The sequence below is a fragment of the Lutjanus erythropterus genome, chromosome 6 (assembly GCF_056507025.1).
Source record: "Lutjanus erythropterus isolate fLutEry1 chromosome 6, fLutEry1.hap2, whole genome shotgun sequence".
Classification (NCBI taxonomy): Eukaryota; Metazoa; Chordata; class Actinopteri; order Lutjaniformes; family Lutjanidae; genus Lutjanus; species Lutjanus erythropterus.
In genome coordinates this window covers 24,351,082-24,370,565 of record NC_139322.1, presented here as the reverse complement: position 1 = coordinate 24,370,565, position 19,484 = coordinate 24,351,082, and the positions used below count along the sequence as shown (strand labels likewise).

Genomic DNA, 19,484 nt, shown 5'->3' with positions numbered 1-19,484 from the left:
GTGTCAGAGTTTTATAGCTGCAATAGGTTACGCTTCAGCTTGATAACTGCATAAGAGCATTTTCTTGAGCCCTCAAGACCTTTGATCACTGAAGGAGATACTGAGACATTTCTAAACCTTTGGACTCACAATGAGCCACGCATTTGCTGCCTACCACCGTCCCTCAAATACTAATGCTCAAATGACAAATCAGGCCAACCCTCCTGATCCGTCACTCCCTTCAGATTGTTGCACTTTGATCCTGGTGCCTTCAAGCAGGAAGTCAAGGAAATTTTCTCGGTTGGCTGTGTGAGCAAAAGGTTCTTTCTGCTATGAGATGTCTTGGTAGAAAACCTGTTTGAAAAAAGGGAATAATGACACTGGAGCAGAGCTGACACTGACAGGTAATAACTGCTTAAATAAATTATTAAGTGATGTGGTTACATGTAATCACGAGAGGTTAAGTAAATCTTGACAGATGGTGGCACTACAAGCTGTTTAGAAATGGAAATGTGTTTCCTTGTGCAGCAGGTGGGTTTCTGCTGAAAAGAAAAACCTAATTTTACAGACTAAATTTAATCCAGGTGTGTTACAGTTCAGGTGTTTGTCTTAACTTTATCTTTTAATACATGAAGAATCAGCCAGTAAGTCAAAACAGCTGATCTACCATTTATTCTGATCTCAGTCCAGTCAGCTCTTGAAGTCTTCAAGACTTAATAAATTAATAATTGTTGAAACTTTAATGTTAACAAGTAATTTATAACTGTTTTGTAACTGGGGAATTCCCTTAATGTGCTTTATTATTGCCCCTACTTGAATATAAGTTTAGTTTTAAACTTCTGCAGGCAGAAACAGCTTTATAAAGTTATGTAAGTTTTGAGATTTTGGTTTATTTTGCTTCCATAATGTCTTCATACAGACTACTGGAAATAGAATGGACAAAATAAATATCTAGGTGTTTATTTTACAGCACTTCATCTATTTGTGTTAAAACTTTCCTTAGAGTCACCAAAAATTATCCTCAGATAATACCTAATTAGCATATTTAAACATAACATTTTAGAAAACTTGGAATATAAATAACTCGCAATCTAAGTAATCAACTCTGTAAGTTTCATTGATATCTATTAGATAAGTTTTCTTTACCATATTTACCTGTAGGATTTTGTATGGAATTCTCCAGTACAAAAATATTTTTTTTTGCTCACACTCTGAGCCAGTTATCTCAACTTCAGTACAATTTATAGTCACAAAACTTTGCTGTTTTATTCCTGGCTATTTTATGAAAGTTTTTACAGAGGCATTTGTTCATATATCAGTTATTCATAAAAGCATGTCATGTCTTTTTAATAGCCGTTCACAGTATTTTCTGATTTATCGAGTAATAAAAATAGATACAAAACAACAAAATTCCATCTTTAAAAACCTTTTATTCTAATTGGTCAACAAACTGAAACAAGAAATTTGAACTCATCCAGTATTGCTATTTCTGTTCTAAAAATCCATATAAATTAGTGTTCTTTTAATTAGATAATGCCTCAATTGCATATTTCAGCATAACATGTCAGAAAACTTGTAATACAAAAAGCGACTGTCTAAATGTAAGAAACCAACTGGGGAAGTTTCATTGTGATATCTATTAGTTAATTATTATTTTTTTATACTCTATTCACCTGCGGTGTCTTATATGTTAATGTTTAAATGGCAATTAAAGATATGTACTGGATAATTACAAACAACATTTCACTTCTAAAAACACGTCAAAAATCTGATTTTTATGGCTCTTGAGTGATAAAAGAGATACAAAATTCCCTCTGTAAAAACCTTTGATTTCTAACATTAGCTAATATTGGCCAAATATTGGTCATGACAGACCAAGTAGGACTGTAGCAGTAAAATCTCAGAGTCTGCTGAACAGAAAAAGTGTGCATCTTATTTTCTGGTGAGTTACACTTTCAGTTGTTAAAGAAATTATGTGTTTTTCGTCTGTAAAAATTGCATAGTCTCACTGTAAACTCTCAGAGTCTGTAAATATTTGAACTGCCCAGACAGCTCCTTTGTATGTTATGTGAGGACTGCATCTATCCAACATGTGTCCTGGTTTAATAGGAATTATTTCAGCAGCTCATTTTGCGACAAATTGTCACAATATCTTTTCTTACAGGTCGGATTGGAGTGATTCTTGACAATCTGATGTCTCTGACTCTTTCAAAAAAGACAGACGCTATAGTTTGAAAATGTATGGACACACCGGGCCTTTTTCTTATTCCTCAAGGTCAGTAAAAGTTTAATTTCACTTTCACATTTTCAGTGACTGCTATTAATTTGGGTATTAATCTGAGATCTTTACAACACTCTATACATTCATTCACACCCTTCATAAAATAGTTGTATGTTGTGGTAACTGTGCACCTGAGTTGTGCGTGGTTTATCTTCAAATGACTGCACTGCTGATGACGATAGTTTTATTGGCATGTAAAGTTGTTAAGCTGATGACAGACACTGACTGTGCATCACTTGTCCTGTTTGATAAGTAACCCTCTCTTCTACTTCAGGAGTTTCTCACAGGAGGACTTCCCTCAGCAGAGGAGGCCTTTCCAACAAGATGAGTCTCCGTTGCAAAGAAACAGCATGTCCAGACCCAATGGGAGATCAATATACAGTACGTTCTGACTTTAACACATCTCACATCCAATGTCATTTTTGTGAGACATCTTCTTTTAACAGCAATGTTCTTTACATCAGTGCAGAGAAAGGAGTACTCTGAAACGCTGAACAAACAATCGGACAACTTTAATATCAGAGTGGAGGTAAATGAGTTTGAAATCTGCACCATCATGGAGACACAGAGTCTGTCCACACCAGGAACTATAACTATGAAAAAACATTGTTCTAAAAATCGTTCAAGTGGATGGTGGACGTCAACTTTATAGTTCTTGTTGTGGACAGCCCTCATTTAAGTACAACCGTTTTGTTCTCCTCATTCACGAGTGTCCACATTGTTTCCGTAGCACCTGTTCACCAGTGAGCTGGACGGCCGGGAGCTGAAGACAGCAGACGACTGCGTGGCCAAGCTCAAGAGACTGGACGCCAAAGGTCATCTGTGGCCCCAGGAGATGATCATGGAGGTTAAAGGAGGATATCTACAGCTCAGTGACATCGAGACCAGGGTTGGTCTTCACAACACGCTTCAGATAAAGTCAGAGGAATTTAAATTTAAAGTATGGCATATGGCCAAATGTGTGTGGATAACATAACATCCCACCAACAGACCAGGATGTGAAATAGTGGGGCAAACACAGGTGTTAGCTGTGATACGAATTGACCCCTCCTAAGTCCCACCCCTTCTTGAACCACCATCAGATTTTTTCCTCCCTGTTTCCTTTACTTTGATGCGCTATTTGCTAGGCTTGTCTATGTTTAAAAGAAAAACGAATTATGGAGATGGTAAAAGTGACATGTACCACATCTTAAGTTAGCAAATGTCAACAAAATGCTAGCTAACTAGCTACTTCGACACTACAGGACACTACTATAAGACACACCACCGAAACGGTCACAGGCTACGTTTAGCCAACAAAACTCTATGGTTCGGTTCAGGAAAAGATTGTGATTTGGGTTCAGATATGTATGCTGCTAGGTAGCTTGTAAATTCCTCCTGAAAATCAGTTAAGCTTTGTCTTTAACTATAACAATAATATTTGATTGATTATATTTTGTATTCTGAAAAGCAGCTAATGATAATTAATATAGTAGAGTAAAATAATATACAAGACTTCCCTATTAGATGTAGGGGAGTAGAAGTTAAAGCAACAGAAAATGGAAATATCCCAGTAAAGTACCTTAAAGCACAATACTTGTGTAAATAACAAGATAGTACTTACTAAAAGTTACTTTCCACCACTGCTGGCTGCAGGGTTTGTTCCCATTCTAACTAAAGAACTTGAAAGTGGAATCACAATAAAAAAAAAATGTGTCAGGATCCAGTGTGTGTGAATACTAAGTGTGTGTTGTGTGTTCACTCTCATAAACCTGTGGTCATGATGTTTGTCCTGGTTGATCTGACCCTACAGGCAGAACTGGAGTTGATGCCTTTGAGTAGCATCCTGGGAAGCAAAGCTGTGCTGGACAGCTGCGCCTACAACTCTCTGCTGACAGTAACTGTGCAGGACCGCAACAAACGCAACCCTCAGGTCTTCATGTTCCAGTGTGAGGAGACCGGGGTGAGTCAGACCAGTTTGCCTGAACTTTGACCTCCTGAAACCTCCAGAGAAGGGAGGATGTGATATTCTTGTTTGGGTGTGCAGTCTCTCAGAACATTATCTCTATCTTTCTCTTTTTACTGGTGTCATATAGGAGTTTGATTTAAAACCGTTCTGTTTTATCAGGCGGACCTCATCAAGAGTGATCTGGATAAAATTGTCCAAAAAGGAGGCGGTGATGGTGAACCACCTCACAGAGACCAGTCTGATATCAGGTACAGTGTCGCATCACATGAATACAGTTCAAACTGAAAATATAAACAGAGATCAAATCACACTAAAGAGAAGGTAGGAGATGGACAAATAAAGAAACTGAGCCGTAATTTTTATTTACAATTTTCCAGTCAGTACTCCTGAGCAACGCAAGAAGCAAGGCTTAGAACTAGAGTTGATTAGATGTGCAATCCACCATGTTAATGCAGAGACCGAATCTCACTGGACGATGTATGGTGTATCAGACACGGCACCAGGATTTAAATTTTGTGTGGGCCATGGTAACTTGGGCTGGGCCTTTTAATTACAAAAGTTAACACCGTTTCCAACTGCTGGTCTCTCTTAAACAAAAATGACTGGTATCATGCTGTGGAGGGCGACTAGCACTTCCAGTTGATTATGACACTTTTAAAAGCTTTTTCAAAAACAGTTTCAGTGCCAAGATAGATTATTATTTCACCATGGTAGTTTGTATTTATTTCAAGTGGCACAGGATATCACCTTATATATATTTTTGCTATGGATCAATCAACACATCAATTCATTAAGAAAACTGACATTTTAATTCCTCTTAATGTTTTTCCATTTGATCTGTCTAGATTACTCTTTAAATTGATTGCAAGGAGAGGGAGAAACTGAGTGATCAGAATAGTGGGTGAGCTACAATGACTTTCAACAGAAGAGAGCATCATTTGCGCGTACGCATGGTCCGAGGCATTTCTAAATTAGTTCCCAGAGTACGAACAAGTTCAGAAAATACTGATGAATCCCTGCTTTGTGCCTAAAACATTTGCACACACGGTTTAAGTACAGATCTGTGCGTAAGCACTGTTCGTGAATGAGGCCCGCTGAGAGCAATGGAAAAAAAAACATCCTTGTCAAATTCCTTGTATGTGTTCAGGCTCAATCTTGAGAATATCATCGGGCTACAAGCTCTTGGAAGTTTTCGGCAGGGGGGGCCTCGTCCTGTGGTACGACCGATGACCCCACCGCCACCAGAGCACCCACCCCCACAGCACAGGGAACCAGGTACAGCTTGATATTGACAAGTACATTTTTATTTACTGTCTGTGCAAATAAGACTGGTTCAGCTACAATGTCTATCCAGTGTGTTTAATTCGGTGTAAACACTCCTGTGCAGTCACATGATATTTATGACTTATTCTGGTGTAGAAAATATGGCGCCTCCACCGTTCTACACCAAAGAGCCAGAGATGTACCAGCCTCATCCTCATGAATTACAGAGCAGCCCAGAGGTTTCTATGCCACCGCAGCAAACAGACGCACAGAGAAACACGGTCAGTGCTACAACTGAACTGTTAGTTATAGGTTACATGAGTGATAAATTAACATAGACATAGATAAATCATCATAGATGTTTTCTAATCATCTCAAGGAAAACATGCTCATACACGGAAGCTCTTACAGGCCAGTCTTGTGCTCCTTTTCACAGGAGATTTTAAACCATGTTCTGAATGATTTGGAGATCTTCATGACCAAAGTAGGTGCTGCAGCAAATACACCGCCAGAGCAAGGGAGCAAGAACAAAAAGAAGAATGTATTTAAGAAGAAAAAGTCAAAGAAAAATGGTAAGATCCTTTTTTTTCAGTTTATCTTTCTACGTATAAACATGTAATTAATGAAGAGGTGACATCCTACTGGCACACTGATAACTCAGATGATTGTGTCTTATTCTCCAGCAGCACCAGCTGTCAGTCTGCCACCTTGGGAGGAATATGTCTCCTGTCTTCAGAAAATCAAATATGGTTTCAATCTGCTGGTAAATACTTGTTTTAATTTTTTATACTTCTCCACAGATTACAAATTAAATGGTTTTGGAGTGTGACTGAGAAGCCATTTCTATTTCAGGGCCAGCTGGAGGGGACACTGGACAGCCCCACTGCTCCAGACTTTGTCCACATCTTCTTCAATAGTTTGAGCATGGTTAGCTCTTCAAATTAATTTCAGACTCATATTTATCTTCACTATAACGTGAAAAGTTAATACTTACTTTCTCCATTTGTCCACAGTTAACGCCTCAGTATCCTGCAGACCTGCCTCCCACTGTGGTCTCTCCCCTGCTGACGGTGGCGGCGCTGCGGCTGCTTACTCAGGTCGTCGACCCGGAGGAGGACAACCTGTGGAGGTCTCTGGGAGACAGCTGGAACTTCCCCAGGTACGTTTACATACCTTATACACTCACACAAGTCAAGTTTCAGTAAGCTTGTTATCATCTCATATATAGCTCTCTGATTGAAAGTCCACCTATATCCGCCCTGACACACCCTTAGGACGTAGTGTGAGTGTTTGCTGATATGTAAAGGTCAGAGTTATTGCTGCTGAGTTACTGCTGCATTCATGTCCCGTTAAACAGGAGAACCGCTCATTTCAGTTTTAAGACGGTAAAATCTACATGAAATTTAAAGTTTGGCCGTGGACAACAAGGAAACACTGTAAAGGATAATGGAATTTAATTAATTATTAATTTACAAATATGTTTTTGATCAGCATTAACAACAAGGTTGCCAGGTGGTGAAAAATCCCCTAGGATGACACTTACTTTGTCTTTCTCTCGCTGTAGCTCTTCAGGAAGATGACTTTTATGGACTCCCTAATTTGTGGGAAAGAGTTCCTGAAAATCTGGACCAAAACCAAATTCACTAACATCTTGTTTACATTTGTACTTTCTTTATAGAATATAAATATCCATTAAAGCTACAACCTTAGCAAGCCAAACTTTCCCCTTATTAATGGCTTATAAATGATCTATACAGCATTAGTAAATGATTTATTATTAACCATTAATGAGCCATTGAAGGAACGATTTTGACATTTTGGGTAATAAGCTTGTTTGATTTCCTGGGCAAGAACATAAAAATTGTAGATGGAGGAACAACCAGACTGACTTTGTCCAAAAATCTGCCTGCCATCAGGAAGTCACTGCCATTCAACCATGGATGATTATAGACAGGACACCAGATGCAAAACTAAGCCTATTCGGTTAAGTGATAATTGTTCTTCTGGTACACATGCCTAATCAGTTTCTAGGTTCCAGGTGTGCTTCCAGGGGTATGTGGTCTCCTGAATATGTGCAGTGGTGTTTCTCCTGCTGGCCCCGCCCACAGGTTCCTGCTCCGCCTGTAGACTTTTCATGGTGATAACATCACAGATTTTTAAATAGGTTTTCTTGGCTATAGGAAAGTTTTACAAATATGACACCTCCATGGATCAAAAAAGTCTTAATAGTGTCATAACTGGACTTGTTTACAGTTTACAGTGTCCTGTCAGCAATTTTACATATGTCTCTTTTATCATGGTGAGCTTCAGGGAAATGCTGTTTTGGCTGTACTGCAAGTGGCCACTGAGAAAAATTGGAAACAAGGCAGTGGTGCAAAATGTTATACTTTGTTTTTTTTTGGTACAAATTAAACAAACAAGATAACATTTTTATAAGTGAGCTAAATTTTAAACAGAACACATTTTCCACTTGTACAGGCTTGCCGTTTCCCCCTGCTTCCAGTTCAGTGTCATATTTCCTGTATAGACATGAGTGGTATCAGTCTCATCTAATTCTTGGCAAGAAAGCGAATAGGATATTTCCCAAAAGGTCAAACTATTCCTTTAACTACAGCTCATAAACACTTTGTAGAGGGTGTCTTATTATAGAGTGGTATCAGAACAATTTGTGATCAAAACTCGCGCCAGAACTTGACTTCTTACTTTACTGTTTGTTGAGTAGAGGTCACTTCAGTTCCCTTCATTAGATAGTCCTTTTTTTTGTACTAACAATTTTCTGCCCTCCTGTCACTTCACAGGTCTAAATGGCCAGAGGAAGTCCCACCTTACATCCCAGAGTTCTATGACGGCTGGCAACCACCTCCACCCCAAAGCCAGCCTGCCTTTCTCCCTCCGCCTCAGAACAGACCGATGAGCAGGAGCAACAGTCAGCGCTTCCCACCTGAACGACGCCAACCGGAAGAGGTAGAACCATACTGACACAATTACCAACCTTTAATTGGTTTTTAGTTTTGCAATACATTTGGGACTGCACTAATGATACTCAGAGATTTTAGGTAACTGTCACAACTTCACATCCAGCTGTTGCTAAATTAGTTTTCCCATATAGTAGATTAGTGCCAGTGAATTATGCCTTGCAGTTTTTAGCAGCTCAGCAGTAACCATTATTCATTAGCTGAGCGTATAATGAACTATGTTGACACTCAGCTGGTAGTAGCTCAAATTACATAATCAGCTCAATTGAAATTGACTACCTATTTTAAGTGGTTATTACAATTATAATCACAGTCACCATCTGGCACCTTTTAATATGAAAGTTCTCCATACTAACCAGCGAGGCCATTATCACAAATCTACAGTTTCATGATGTTGCTTTTAATGCCTTTTACAGCCCATGAGCAGTGGTCCATGGGATGCACCACCACCACCACCACCACAGTAAGTGTTAGAACACTGCAGTAAATATGGCTTTATGATCACGTGTTGGAAACTTTCTTTTCAATCACTTCTCGGTGGGTTTTATATTGGCCATATGCGTGAAGTGTGTGTCTGCTACTGTTTCAGGCACAGTGAGCCATCCCTGTATAAGGTCATCTATGACTTCATGGCCAGGAACAACCAAGAGCTGAGCATTATGAAGGGGGAGGTGGTTCAGGTAAGGTGACAAACCCTCTGACCCAGAAATACAAGTAATATCTTTGTATTTGTCCAACACAGCTGTACATAATCAAATTGCATTTAGTCATTTCAAGCATGTTTGGAGCAATTTATCTCCCAAGCAGATTAGAATGTTTTTCAGAAAATTGCAATCCAATGATCCAGACTTTAAAGCCAGCACAGAACATTTATTTTCAGCATCACTGGGCAAAAATCCCATTATAACCTTTCAGCATAATGTAATTCAAGTGGTCTGAGAGAAAACGAGATGTCTTCTCCTCCTCTTGGCTCTATTTTCAGGCTTTAGAATATCTAGCTTGTGGTGGCAAACTTCCATTCACAGGTCAGTAAGGTAGCCGATTGTTGAGTCTCATTCTTAGGTTGTCTGATGCTGATGTTGATACTGATGCTTTAAGTTGGTGACTCTGTCCCATAATGTTGGTATTTGACGACCTTGGTGTACTCAACATTCAACCTTGTCCAGACTCGCTTACTGCACCTTTATCTAAACTATTCCAAAAATGCCCAATGTCAACAGATCCTGAATTTACTGAGACTGGAGTTGGATACCCACCTCCACTGACAAAATCTGTCACTGGAAACAGTAGTCACCTGTAGAGTTGCAACAATGAGTCAACTAACTGATTGAAAGAAAATGAATTGCCAACTATTTTGATAATTGTTTTCTTCTTCTTCTTTTTTTTTTTTTAAGAAAAAATGTCAAGCACTTGCTGGTTCCAGCTTCTTAAATGTGGTTTTACAACTTTTATTTATTTGTCACTTAAGATGATAAATGAAGAGTCTTTGGATTTTGGACTGCTGGTTGGACAAAGGAAACAATTTAAAAACATCACTTCAGGCTCTGTGATGAGCATTTTTCAAAATGTTTTACGCTCTATAAACAGTTTATCACAAAAATAGATTAATCTATAATGAAAATTCTTAGTTGCAGCCCTAGTCAACTGGATTTACAAATAAAGGCCAAAGATCTTTATCAAATTTAAAAAGTATATATATTACAAGATTTTATTTTTCTGTCAATATTGTCCCTATTAGAACAGCAGCAGCAGAGAGCAGACAAGCCCAGCCGACATCCCAACTTAATGATCTGTTTCACATATTGTACTGATACACTAAACTGTACCACTCTGGAAACTTTATTCTATTAAATTTTAGGTATCACAGTCACAATCTTAGCTGTCATTGTTGTCAGCATTAACACTGAGGTGCTTGAGATATTTGGCTTTCTACAGGTGGTTCAGAAAAACAAGCAGTGGTGGTTTGTCCGCAACAATCGTGATGAGGAAGGAAACGTTCCTCAGAATGTTCTGGAGCCGATGAATAACACGGGGCCAATGGAAGATCTACCGGTGAGTCATGTGACACGTAGCTCTTCTGAATAAGCACTCGATGATTTTAACATTTGACATTTTATTTCCTTTTGCTCTCCCTCTCAGCGGGACACTCACGGTCCAGTTACTCTGGACATGAACTCCACAGCTGCAGGGGTTAAAGCCTGGCTAGAATACAAAGGTTTCTCCAGAATGTGAGTGAAGGAGTGCACGGAGGGACTGGGAATTTTAAGAGGTTTATACTGTAAGTATTTCTAAGGTTTCCTGATGAAGTGAGATAATCTGTGTTTCACATCTTTTCGTGTGCAGCACTGTGAACAGCCTTGGCGTGCTGACAGGTAAACTGCTTCTGGGGATGACCAAGAACGAGATAAGGACTGTGTGTCCAGAGGAGGGAGGCAAGGTCTTCTTCCAGCTACAGGCCATTAAGTCAGCCATTGCAGTACGTAATGCGTCACATCTCTCTCTCTCTCTCCCTCTCTCACTCCCATACACACACAGCAAATCAGTAATGTTTTGTCCTGTTCTCTACAGCTCGCCAGTGAACCATCAGGCATGTACAACGGCCGTTACTAAATGCCTGCTTCACTTCTCCTTTTTTTCCTCTCCTGAATTTTAATCCACAGATCAACAATTATTGATGTCTAATTAATTCCATTCAGCATTTCTGTTATTTAAGGCAAAGTAAATGACTCTGTTATATATTTTGTAATTCTTCACCAGCACCAATAATTGTAAGTTACTCAGAAAATAAGTTTCACTGCAATTCTTCACCTAGAATGTACATGTAGTTATTTCAGCTAAATTGTGTATAGTTTTTCCAATGGTGATTAAACAGAAAAATATGTATGTAACTACACTAATTGAATGCCACAGCATTTCTTCTGCCACATTAACTTATACCCTGTATCATATTTTCCTTTAATTAATTCTTATTGCCATGCATTGTGGAGAAAATGATGAGGAAATTGAGAAGTGAAAGAAATAAAGTCAGTACAAGATTTACTTTATTCTGTCAAAAAAATCTATTTTTGATGTAACAAAGAAATTCAGTGCTTTAATTCAAATTAAAGTTTCTACTTAATCATTACAAACTTGGATTTCTTTTTACACAATTGAACTAAAATGTTTTAAACTGGCATGTAAATATTTGGGAATGATTAAAGGACCTGAAAGGTATAAAACAAACTAGTTAACATTTTATAAAAAGACACAGTAGAGACCTAGTCCTCTAGTCCTGAATTTGAGTTACTGAGCCAGTTGCACTTGTGGACACGGTTCTTTTCATTATTTCTGTAAGGCGTGCTTGTGTTGTCTTTTACTCTTTCTTGTTTCCCCACTTGGCCATCTTGTTGTTGACAGGAGTCTTCATGAATCTGTCTGACTTCATGTAGGCAGCGATCTTCTCCAGAGCCTGTGATGAGATATTATACCACACCATTGTGAGGCATTACACTAATAACATGGCAAGATGAGCACAATAAAAACTCCACATACATACAAACTGAGACACACAGGAAGACAAAAGGTCAGAGTGCAGGATTTAGTATTTCCTGACTGCAACTATTAGTAGATCTAGGATGTGCTGTTTGTATCTGACATACAGTTGAGCATTCTCACCTCAAATCTGTTTAAAAGATCTTTGAGGTTCTTGAAGTCATCCAGGCACGTGGGGTGAAACATCCTGTGCTGATCCAACAGCTCGTACATAATGAAGTCCACAAAGGTGATCTGTTGTGCAGAAGAAGTTACATTAACAAAGATTTTGAAAGCTAGATAAAGGCTCAAACTTTAAAGCTGCACTAAATAATAGTTTTTATATGAGCAATCGGTCACATGCATGTAATGTGAAAGGAATTGCTAATAGTGAGAAACCCACACAGATTCATCACCAATCCAATTTAAATTAATTATGATACTGTTAAGAATTATAATTAAAAATGCAGAGCCAAACAGGATAATGTTAAAATAATATATATAAATATACATTTTTAAACTCAAATTTGTTTCAAAGTAATGAAACATTCGATCATTAGTGAAAAAATATAGGTTTGGATAACAGCAGACTAATTGCACATGGCTTGCATAAGGCCCAGTGTTTTGGTTTTTCAACCCACAAACCTGTTGCTCTGATCTCATCTCATCAACCAACCATGGAAGGCAGGTGTTTTCAGCAAAAGAAAAAAAGGCTCTAATAAATCCATTATATGCTACCTGCCTGTCATCGGGGAGTATTTAGCAGTTTAAGACCAGATTACACTTCTCAAAACAACTCCAAATGTGAACTCTGTTGCTTTTTGTGTCTTGGATGTGTAAACAGGAAGTTGTCTGCAAACATGTTCACCATATCAACTTAATAAGGCCAAAATATGTCAAATGTGTGAAGTTTAGCTTGTTGTGGCATTCTGGTAAAAACAATGTTTAAAGGGTGACGCACCTTATCACCAGCAAACCACTTCCTGTCTCCCAAGAAATCTGAGAACAGCTTCAGTGTTCCTGGCAGTGCGTCAAGGTACCCTGGTTTCATCCTGTCCTGATGTCAGAGAGGTGATTTTGGCATCAGCGGTGATTCAAAGGCATAAAATGACACATTCAATGTTACTAAACTTTTAATGTAGTACTCACAAAGTCGGTGTAACACAGCCTCACAAAACCATTTCTGAAGTCCATTGCCTGGTTCTCCAGTATGTCCACGCGGACCTTCTCATCCTCCGTCTCTCCGCCTGTGATCAAATCAGATTTATTGAGGCATTCAAGGGATGCAGACCGAGATAATACACCTGAACCCTGAAATAGACACACTGCTTGGCCAAATAAAAAAATTACCACCTGGATTTAACTAAGCAAATAGGTAAGAACCTTCCATTGGATAAATACTGCAGTGATTAATGATGCAGCTGGCAACAAGTTATTTAACCTTAACTGATGCAGTGAGTAGCTTCTTATTTCTTAAACAACCATCCACCAAACCACCAACCAAAATATGATTAAAACTTTACTATATTATGTAATAATAAACATATCATACTCACACATATTGTGCTTACGAGCAATGTATCTCATGATAGCATTGCTCTGCACTATCTTCCTGTCTCCGTCCTCCAAGTAGGGCAGCTATGGTGAGATGTTAATCACAATACCTTTATTAGTTGATGTTTTAAATTCACCTGCTTTACACTTAAATATTCACAAGTAAAACTGTCCTTCAAAAAGTTAAAATGAACTTACATTGGGAAAGTCGATTCCAAGTTTGTGTTTTTCATCAAACCAGCAGCTCTTGTCATAGTCTGGAGCTGATGTGAGAAAAATGTGGGTTAGGTGATTAAGTAGGTGCGTTGTATTGACACTTGAGCCACTTTGGTTAAAATTAGAACAGCTGAACAGTTAAGTTACCTTCACCACAGGTGTAAAACTTGTCCTCATACTTGGTGCCGGTGTACTCCAGCAGCAGGCGGGCAGGCTGGGCGAGCTGCAGAGGTGTCCAGAAACACAAGAGAGGTTGATGATGCTTTTTTAACAGTTTTTCCCACACTTGCTAAAACACTCAACCCTATTCTCTGAGCGAAATTCTCAGTCCCCTAAACCCATTTATTAAATCATTCACTCTTTTGGCAAGACACATTTTGCACTGTGACGCACTTCTGTTGCAAGTAGTAAACACAGGAGGCAGACGCTAAACACAACACCAACAACTTAATAACTTAAAATTGTTCACATTTGTTTCTAATGGTGTGATTAAACCAACTGACTAGAACAGAATCCAGATATGTGAGTAGTTCAACATCATCCATCATACAGTAAATATTTTTTCCACCATACTTCCCTTTCCTCAGCCCAATGTGTCTTAGCAATGGTGAAAAATTGTTTTAAGTTTTAACTAGGGCTGCATGATATGGTAAAGAAAAATCATATTGTGACTATTTTATGATTCATGACTAGTAGAAATGATCATTATTAGACAATTTTCATTGTCACTGAACAAAACTATCAATATTTTAATGATGTGACATTTTGATGGGGTCTTACATCTGGAGGACAACATCTGTAGGCCAGGGTATCTCTACAGTACTTAATTATAATTTTGTTTTGTCACATTTTTTTTTCTTGTTTTAAAAAGTTGCAGTTTCTGCTATTTAGATATCACACGTGCACATATTACAATTTTAATCATATTTAGATTACTTGTGCACAGCTAAGTTTAATCTTGGGGTTTTATGTCCTGGTCAAATAAAATGAGCAATTTTAAGATAACTTATCAGGGTTTGAGCTCTGGTGACTTTTCAAATGATAGTAGTAGTATAGCTGCTTATTGGGGGAGACTTGGCCTTCTAAAGCAACAAATGAATTGAGGAGTACAAACAAGTGCCACCATGTCGTTCTTGGTGTAGTGACAATTTTGGATGCTCCCCAACTTTAAACTAGCGTGACTGGTTTTCTGCCACTTGCAAGTAACACAGCTCGGCCACTTCATTTAAAAGACATCAGGTCAGTTTTACAACCCTTTATTTTCACTAGTAACATGTCTCGGCCAAAGAGAGTAGCTCTAATTGTTGGAAAAAACAGCACTGCAGCTAATATAAATGGGTCATGTTAGCTAACCTTAACGTTAGCTGATCAGCTGACGTTTCAGTCAGATTTACGGTCACTGACTGCTAACGTTAACGATAACAGTATGAACACGTGCACCCCGGTATTTCACGGTTACATAACATTTTAACTCCGTCAGCACGTCCTATATCATTAATGAACACATTGACGTAATGCAGCTATAACTGAAATTTCAGTAAACTCGCGTTAGTAGATACAAAGAGTTTGAATCTCGGTCTGTGTTAGTGGAGGACCACCGGCTGCAGCCGTTAACAGCCACAGCGCTGCAGACGAACAGCAGCTACTTTAACGTTACAAACGAAGATAACGAATGAACTTACCCCACGAATATCCCAGTAAGCCAGTTTCATTGTCATTTTGAATCACTTTGTGAGCGGCAGACAGAGACACCGGGAGCGGCAGCTGACACTGGTCGGTCGGTGAGGAGGTGAAGGCGGCTGGTGTGTTTCAGGAGGTGGGCGGGGTTAACCGGGCGGTAACGTTCGTCACTCATGCTTTTGTCTGCACTTATATAACACTTACATCTACACTATGTGTTGGTATGTGAATATGAATAGACCTGCATTAACCTGTCAGTGAACTGCGCTTCTCCTGACATTAACTATTGTCTGTGGAAACCTCGTTTTATGCAGAGTCATGCTGAGGCTGCAAATCCACTAACCACAATGATTGCTACAGTTTAACAGGGTTTCTAACCTTTGACCTGAGCTTAGAGTAGGGATGCACAATTCATCACTGTCGCAAAGTCCCAAATTTTCAAAAAAAGGAAAAATGTATAAGAAGACAGCATTATAATGATGTACCGTGCTGCATAGATTATCTGACCTAAACATCTTGTTCTCCGGATGAAAGAAAACATGTTCGTTTGGTACAGCCTCTGTCTCTTTAAGACAGCATGACAATTGTAATGCAAAACGGATAATTTCCACTATTCGTATCACATATCGCAATCGCAGTTTCAGTCAAAATTTCGCAATATTGCTTTTTTTTTTTTTTTTTTTTACCAAATCGTGCCGCCCCAATTTAGAGTGAGATTAGTTTCACTAGAAGTCAGAAGTTCCTTTTAAGATTAAGAAACATCAGATAAGCCAGTAAAATGCATTTAAACCAGTGATTTTAAACATTCTTGGCTTGTGACTTAACAAATATCCTTGTTTAGTTGGAGCTCATTGTCTTGTTTCAGATTTCACATGGTGTCACTGAAATCTATAAAAATATAACTGTTTACAGCTGAATGCGCATTCTATGTATATACTGAACCTGCACATGTTTATGTACAACTGCACCTTGTATGTGCATTTTCTGTATTATTCCTAATGCACTACAATAAACTACTACATTTCTGCAAATTTGTAACAAATCAAAAGCAATCTTTCAACACCAAACAAGCTATATTTTCAACAAAAAGTTATTTCCCTGTTTTCATAGGTTAGACTATGTTGCTTTTACATATTGCTTTATATTTGTGCATTTCTTATTTTATTTTATTTTTTTAACTGTTTCCGGTTTGTTGAATGCAACAACAGGATTGCTACTTAATTTCGTTTTACAATGAGAATAAAAGGAGTTCAATTCTAATTCTATTCTATTCTGTTCAAGGCCCAAAGAGGTCAAATTATCCCATATTTCACAAAAAACACAGATCGTAGAATAATCCAAACAATGAAAACTTGCTTTCACGTCTTTTGTCTCCCATTAATCACCTCATGACCCCTCAGATTTATGTGGTGACCCGTCAAAGGGGACCTGACCCCTTGGTTAGGACAAAACTGACTGTATATCAGAAAGTTAAAATTAGTCCACCTCAAGCTTCAACAGCAAAACGCTGCTTACAGAATGATGACGAATCATCAGTATCATCAGTATTAACAATCCACTAAGTGCTATTACTTTTGATAGTCTACTGTAAGTACTTTAGGTGATAATGCTTACATAACTTAGATTTTAAATTAAGGACTTTTATTTGTAACAGAGTATTTTTACATATTTGAGTGCTGGTAGGTAACTTTTACTCAAACAAATTATCTGAGGACCTTTTCTCCCACTGCCATTCTGCACCACAGGTATCTTTAGGAGGTCTTTGTGTGATTATTTGTACTACACTAGAAGCAAAGATAAAGATGAAAGTTTGTTTTAACCTTGGAAATGTTAAAACAATACCAACTCGAGGTCCAGTGACTGCCTTTTTCTTCTTTTAGAAGTTCTAACATGGTTTTCATCAAAAGTGACACAGTTGAGAGCTCTAAGAAAGAGCTGCTAAGTTTCCCTTGAGTTAGGATTGTTTTGTTAAAAAAGTACCAGTACAGTACTGAGTACCTAATAAGAGCTATTTTTGTTAGCAGTTAACACATTAATCATGTTTGTCAGTAACTGTATATATTGTTGTATTTTATATTATATCCTCTTCTAACCTTAATTTAATTATATGTATATATGTTACATACCTGTCTAGCATGAAGGGACTACAAAGTTCCTTTTCTTGTGCAACGCTGTCATGTTGTATAATGATAAATTACCTTGATATCTTGTTTTGATTGTGCTGGGAGTAACATGCAAATAATGACAATTGAGATTGAATTAAGGAGAATTTACCTACTCAGTCTGAGTAACAATGACAACAACTGTTACAATTATACAATTACAGAAATTCATCCAAATCTTCACATTTAAGCAGCTGTGACCAACAATGTATGCACATTTTCATATGTCCAATGACTCAAACGATTAATAAAATTATCAGCTATTACTGTTCAGTATATCAACTAATCAACTGTTAGATTAATTGTTTTACCATACACACTTAATCCATACAATAAAAATACAGTCATATACTCATATTATAACATTTACTGTAAAATATGTGTGAACCAGGGATTTACTCTGTGCACCCAGATCTTAATTCTCTCATTGTGCAACTACTGAAGTTTGTATTCAGTCTGAACTTCCCGTTGAACTTCCTCCTCACTATGACCCACATTAGACGGTAATGAGCTGAATATGGACACACCACACAATGCACTCTTTGTTTCACTTCTGTACTCACTTTCTCACAGAAATGTCCTCAAAACCCTTATCTCTAATTATCAACTGCTGAAACTCAAACAGGCTGTACTTGTTTAAATAATTGAACATTTCTTTTTTTTTTTTTCCTCAATCTTTTTGATCTTTTGTAACCTGCAATTTTCAGTTTTGGAACACATTAATTTGCTTTCTGGGATAAAAGAGCAGCAAGTCAAGCATTCCAATAAGAACAACATTTATTTCTCTTAGACACAAATGTTATTAAATAATATTTCACAAACTGCACATGTAACTCTCTGGAAGAGACACGTAGTGCTTTTGAATTACAACAAGTAGCCCCACAGATAACATCAGGACCCAAGCTGAAGGCAGGAGTGTGAAGGGTTTGTCAAGTTAGTCGACTTTCAGTCCTCTAGAAATGTTTTAATCGTGACTTTGGCACTGGTTGAACTTAGACAACGAGTGAAAACTGAGGGAACAGATCATGCATCGTTCACAGTACTATGGCTGGGAAATATCAGTGTGTAAAAGACAGACTGTATCAGACCAGAGTTACAGTTCAGACTGCAAGTAAAAAGAAAGTCACAAAATAAAAGTTAGTATAATAAGATGTTACAACTGAGTACTGCATACCAGAAACAAATATTGACGTGCCTTCATGCAAACATACATCACTGTAAACAAACAAACAAACAAACAAACAAACAAACAAACAAACAAACAAACAAACAAACAGCAAGACTATGATACGGAAAAGCTGTAGGAAATATGATCTTAATGTCATTAATATCATTACCAGTAGGAGGAATAGATGGAGATTTTTCCAACAGTCATAGCATGAGGTATTGTCCTGTGGGTAATTACAGTAGAAAATGTAATTTGACAATGACTAATCTGTAAAGATTTTTTTTTTTTAGGTTTTTCCGGTTAAAGAAATTTTACTGTGAAAGTCTATGATTTTGGTAAGCAGTCAGGGCTGTAGCCAGGATTTTAGAACTACTGAGATCATCATTCATGTTTTGCCTCACTCCCCTACACACAGAAAAAAACTAAATTCCATGGTTAAATGGACTCAAACCACACTTTAAAACTGCACTAATCAATCATTTTATTCAGTTAGTGTTCATTTATAATTGCAGGTTTTGTGAAGGCCTTCCGGTTATGAACTGCATCCTTGGCTTGCTCTGTTTGAAGTCCTGTTAAATGTCATATGTCCTGAACTGAGAGGGAGCTTGCATACCACCAATGGAACACGTACCATCAATCTAGTTAAGACATCAGTAACGTGTGAATTGGTTGATAGAAATCATCTGTTGCACTGTCCAGTGAAATGCAATTAACTACATGTAGACTGGATGTGAATGTTGCATCACAA

General features: G+C 37.9%; 2 protein-coding genes across 2 annotated transcripts; one reads left to right on the top strand and one right to left on the bottom strand.

Annotated features, from left to right (window-relative positions):
* The first annotated feature begins 224 nt into the window (after positions 1 to 224).
* Positions 225 to 11,339, top strand: eps8l3b (EPS8 signaling adaptor L3b). The gene is made up of 20 exons (XM_084721303.1): positions 225 to 383; positions 2,144 to 2,254; positions 2,535 to 2,641; positions 2,725 to 2,789; positions 2,991 to 3,149; positions 4,053 to 4,202; positions 4,368 to 4,456; positions 5,356 to 5,483; positions 5,628 to 5,752; positions 5,908 to 6,043; positions 6,155 to 6,234; positions 6,324 to 6,398; positions 6,485 to 6,630; positions 8,270 to 8,435; positions 8,863 to 8,909; positions 9,036 to 9,126; positions 10,382 to 10,498; positions 10,586 to 10,674; positions 10,790 to 10,922; positions 11,015 to 11,339. Exons 2-20 carry the CDS (start codon positions 2,217 to 2,219, stop codon positions 11,054 to 11,056), a joined length of 1,983 nt encoding a protein of 660 aa, XP_084577429.1. The 5' UTR covers positions 225 to 383; positions 2,144 to 2,216; the 3' UTR covers positions 11,057 to 11,339.
* Positions 11,340 to 11,465: 126 nt separating this feature from the next.
* On the bottom strand, positions 11,466 to 15,567 carry LOC146325352 (glutathione S-transferase Mu 4-like). Its single transcript, XM_084721302.1, has 8 exons — positions 15,409 to 15,567; positions 13,874 to 13,949; positions 13,709 to 13,773; positions 13,513 to 13,594; positions 13,106 to 13,203; positions 12,918 to 13,013; positions 12,101 to 12,211; positions 11,466 to 11,894 (listed from the first exon to the last, which is right to left on the bottom strand). Exons 1-8 carry the CDS (start codon positions 15,442 to 15,444, stop codon positions 11,799 to 11,801), a joined length of 660 nt encoding a protein of 219 aa, XP_084577428.1. The 5' UTR covers positions 15,445 to 15,567; the 3' UTR covers positions 11,466 to 11,798.
* Positions 15,568 to 19,484: the final 3,917 nt, after the last annotated feature.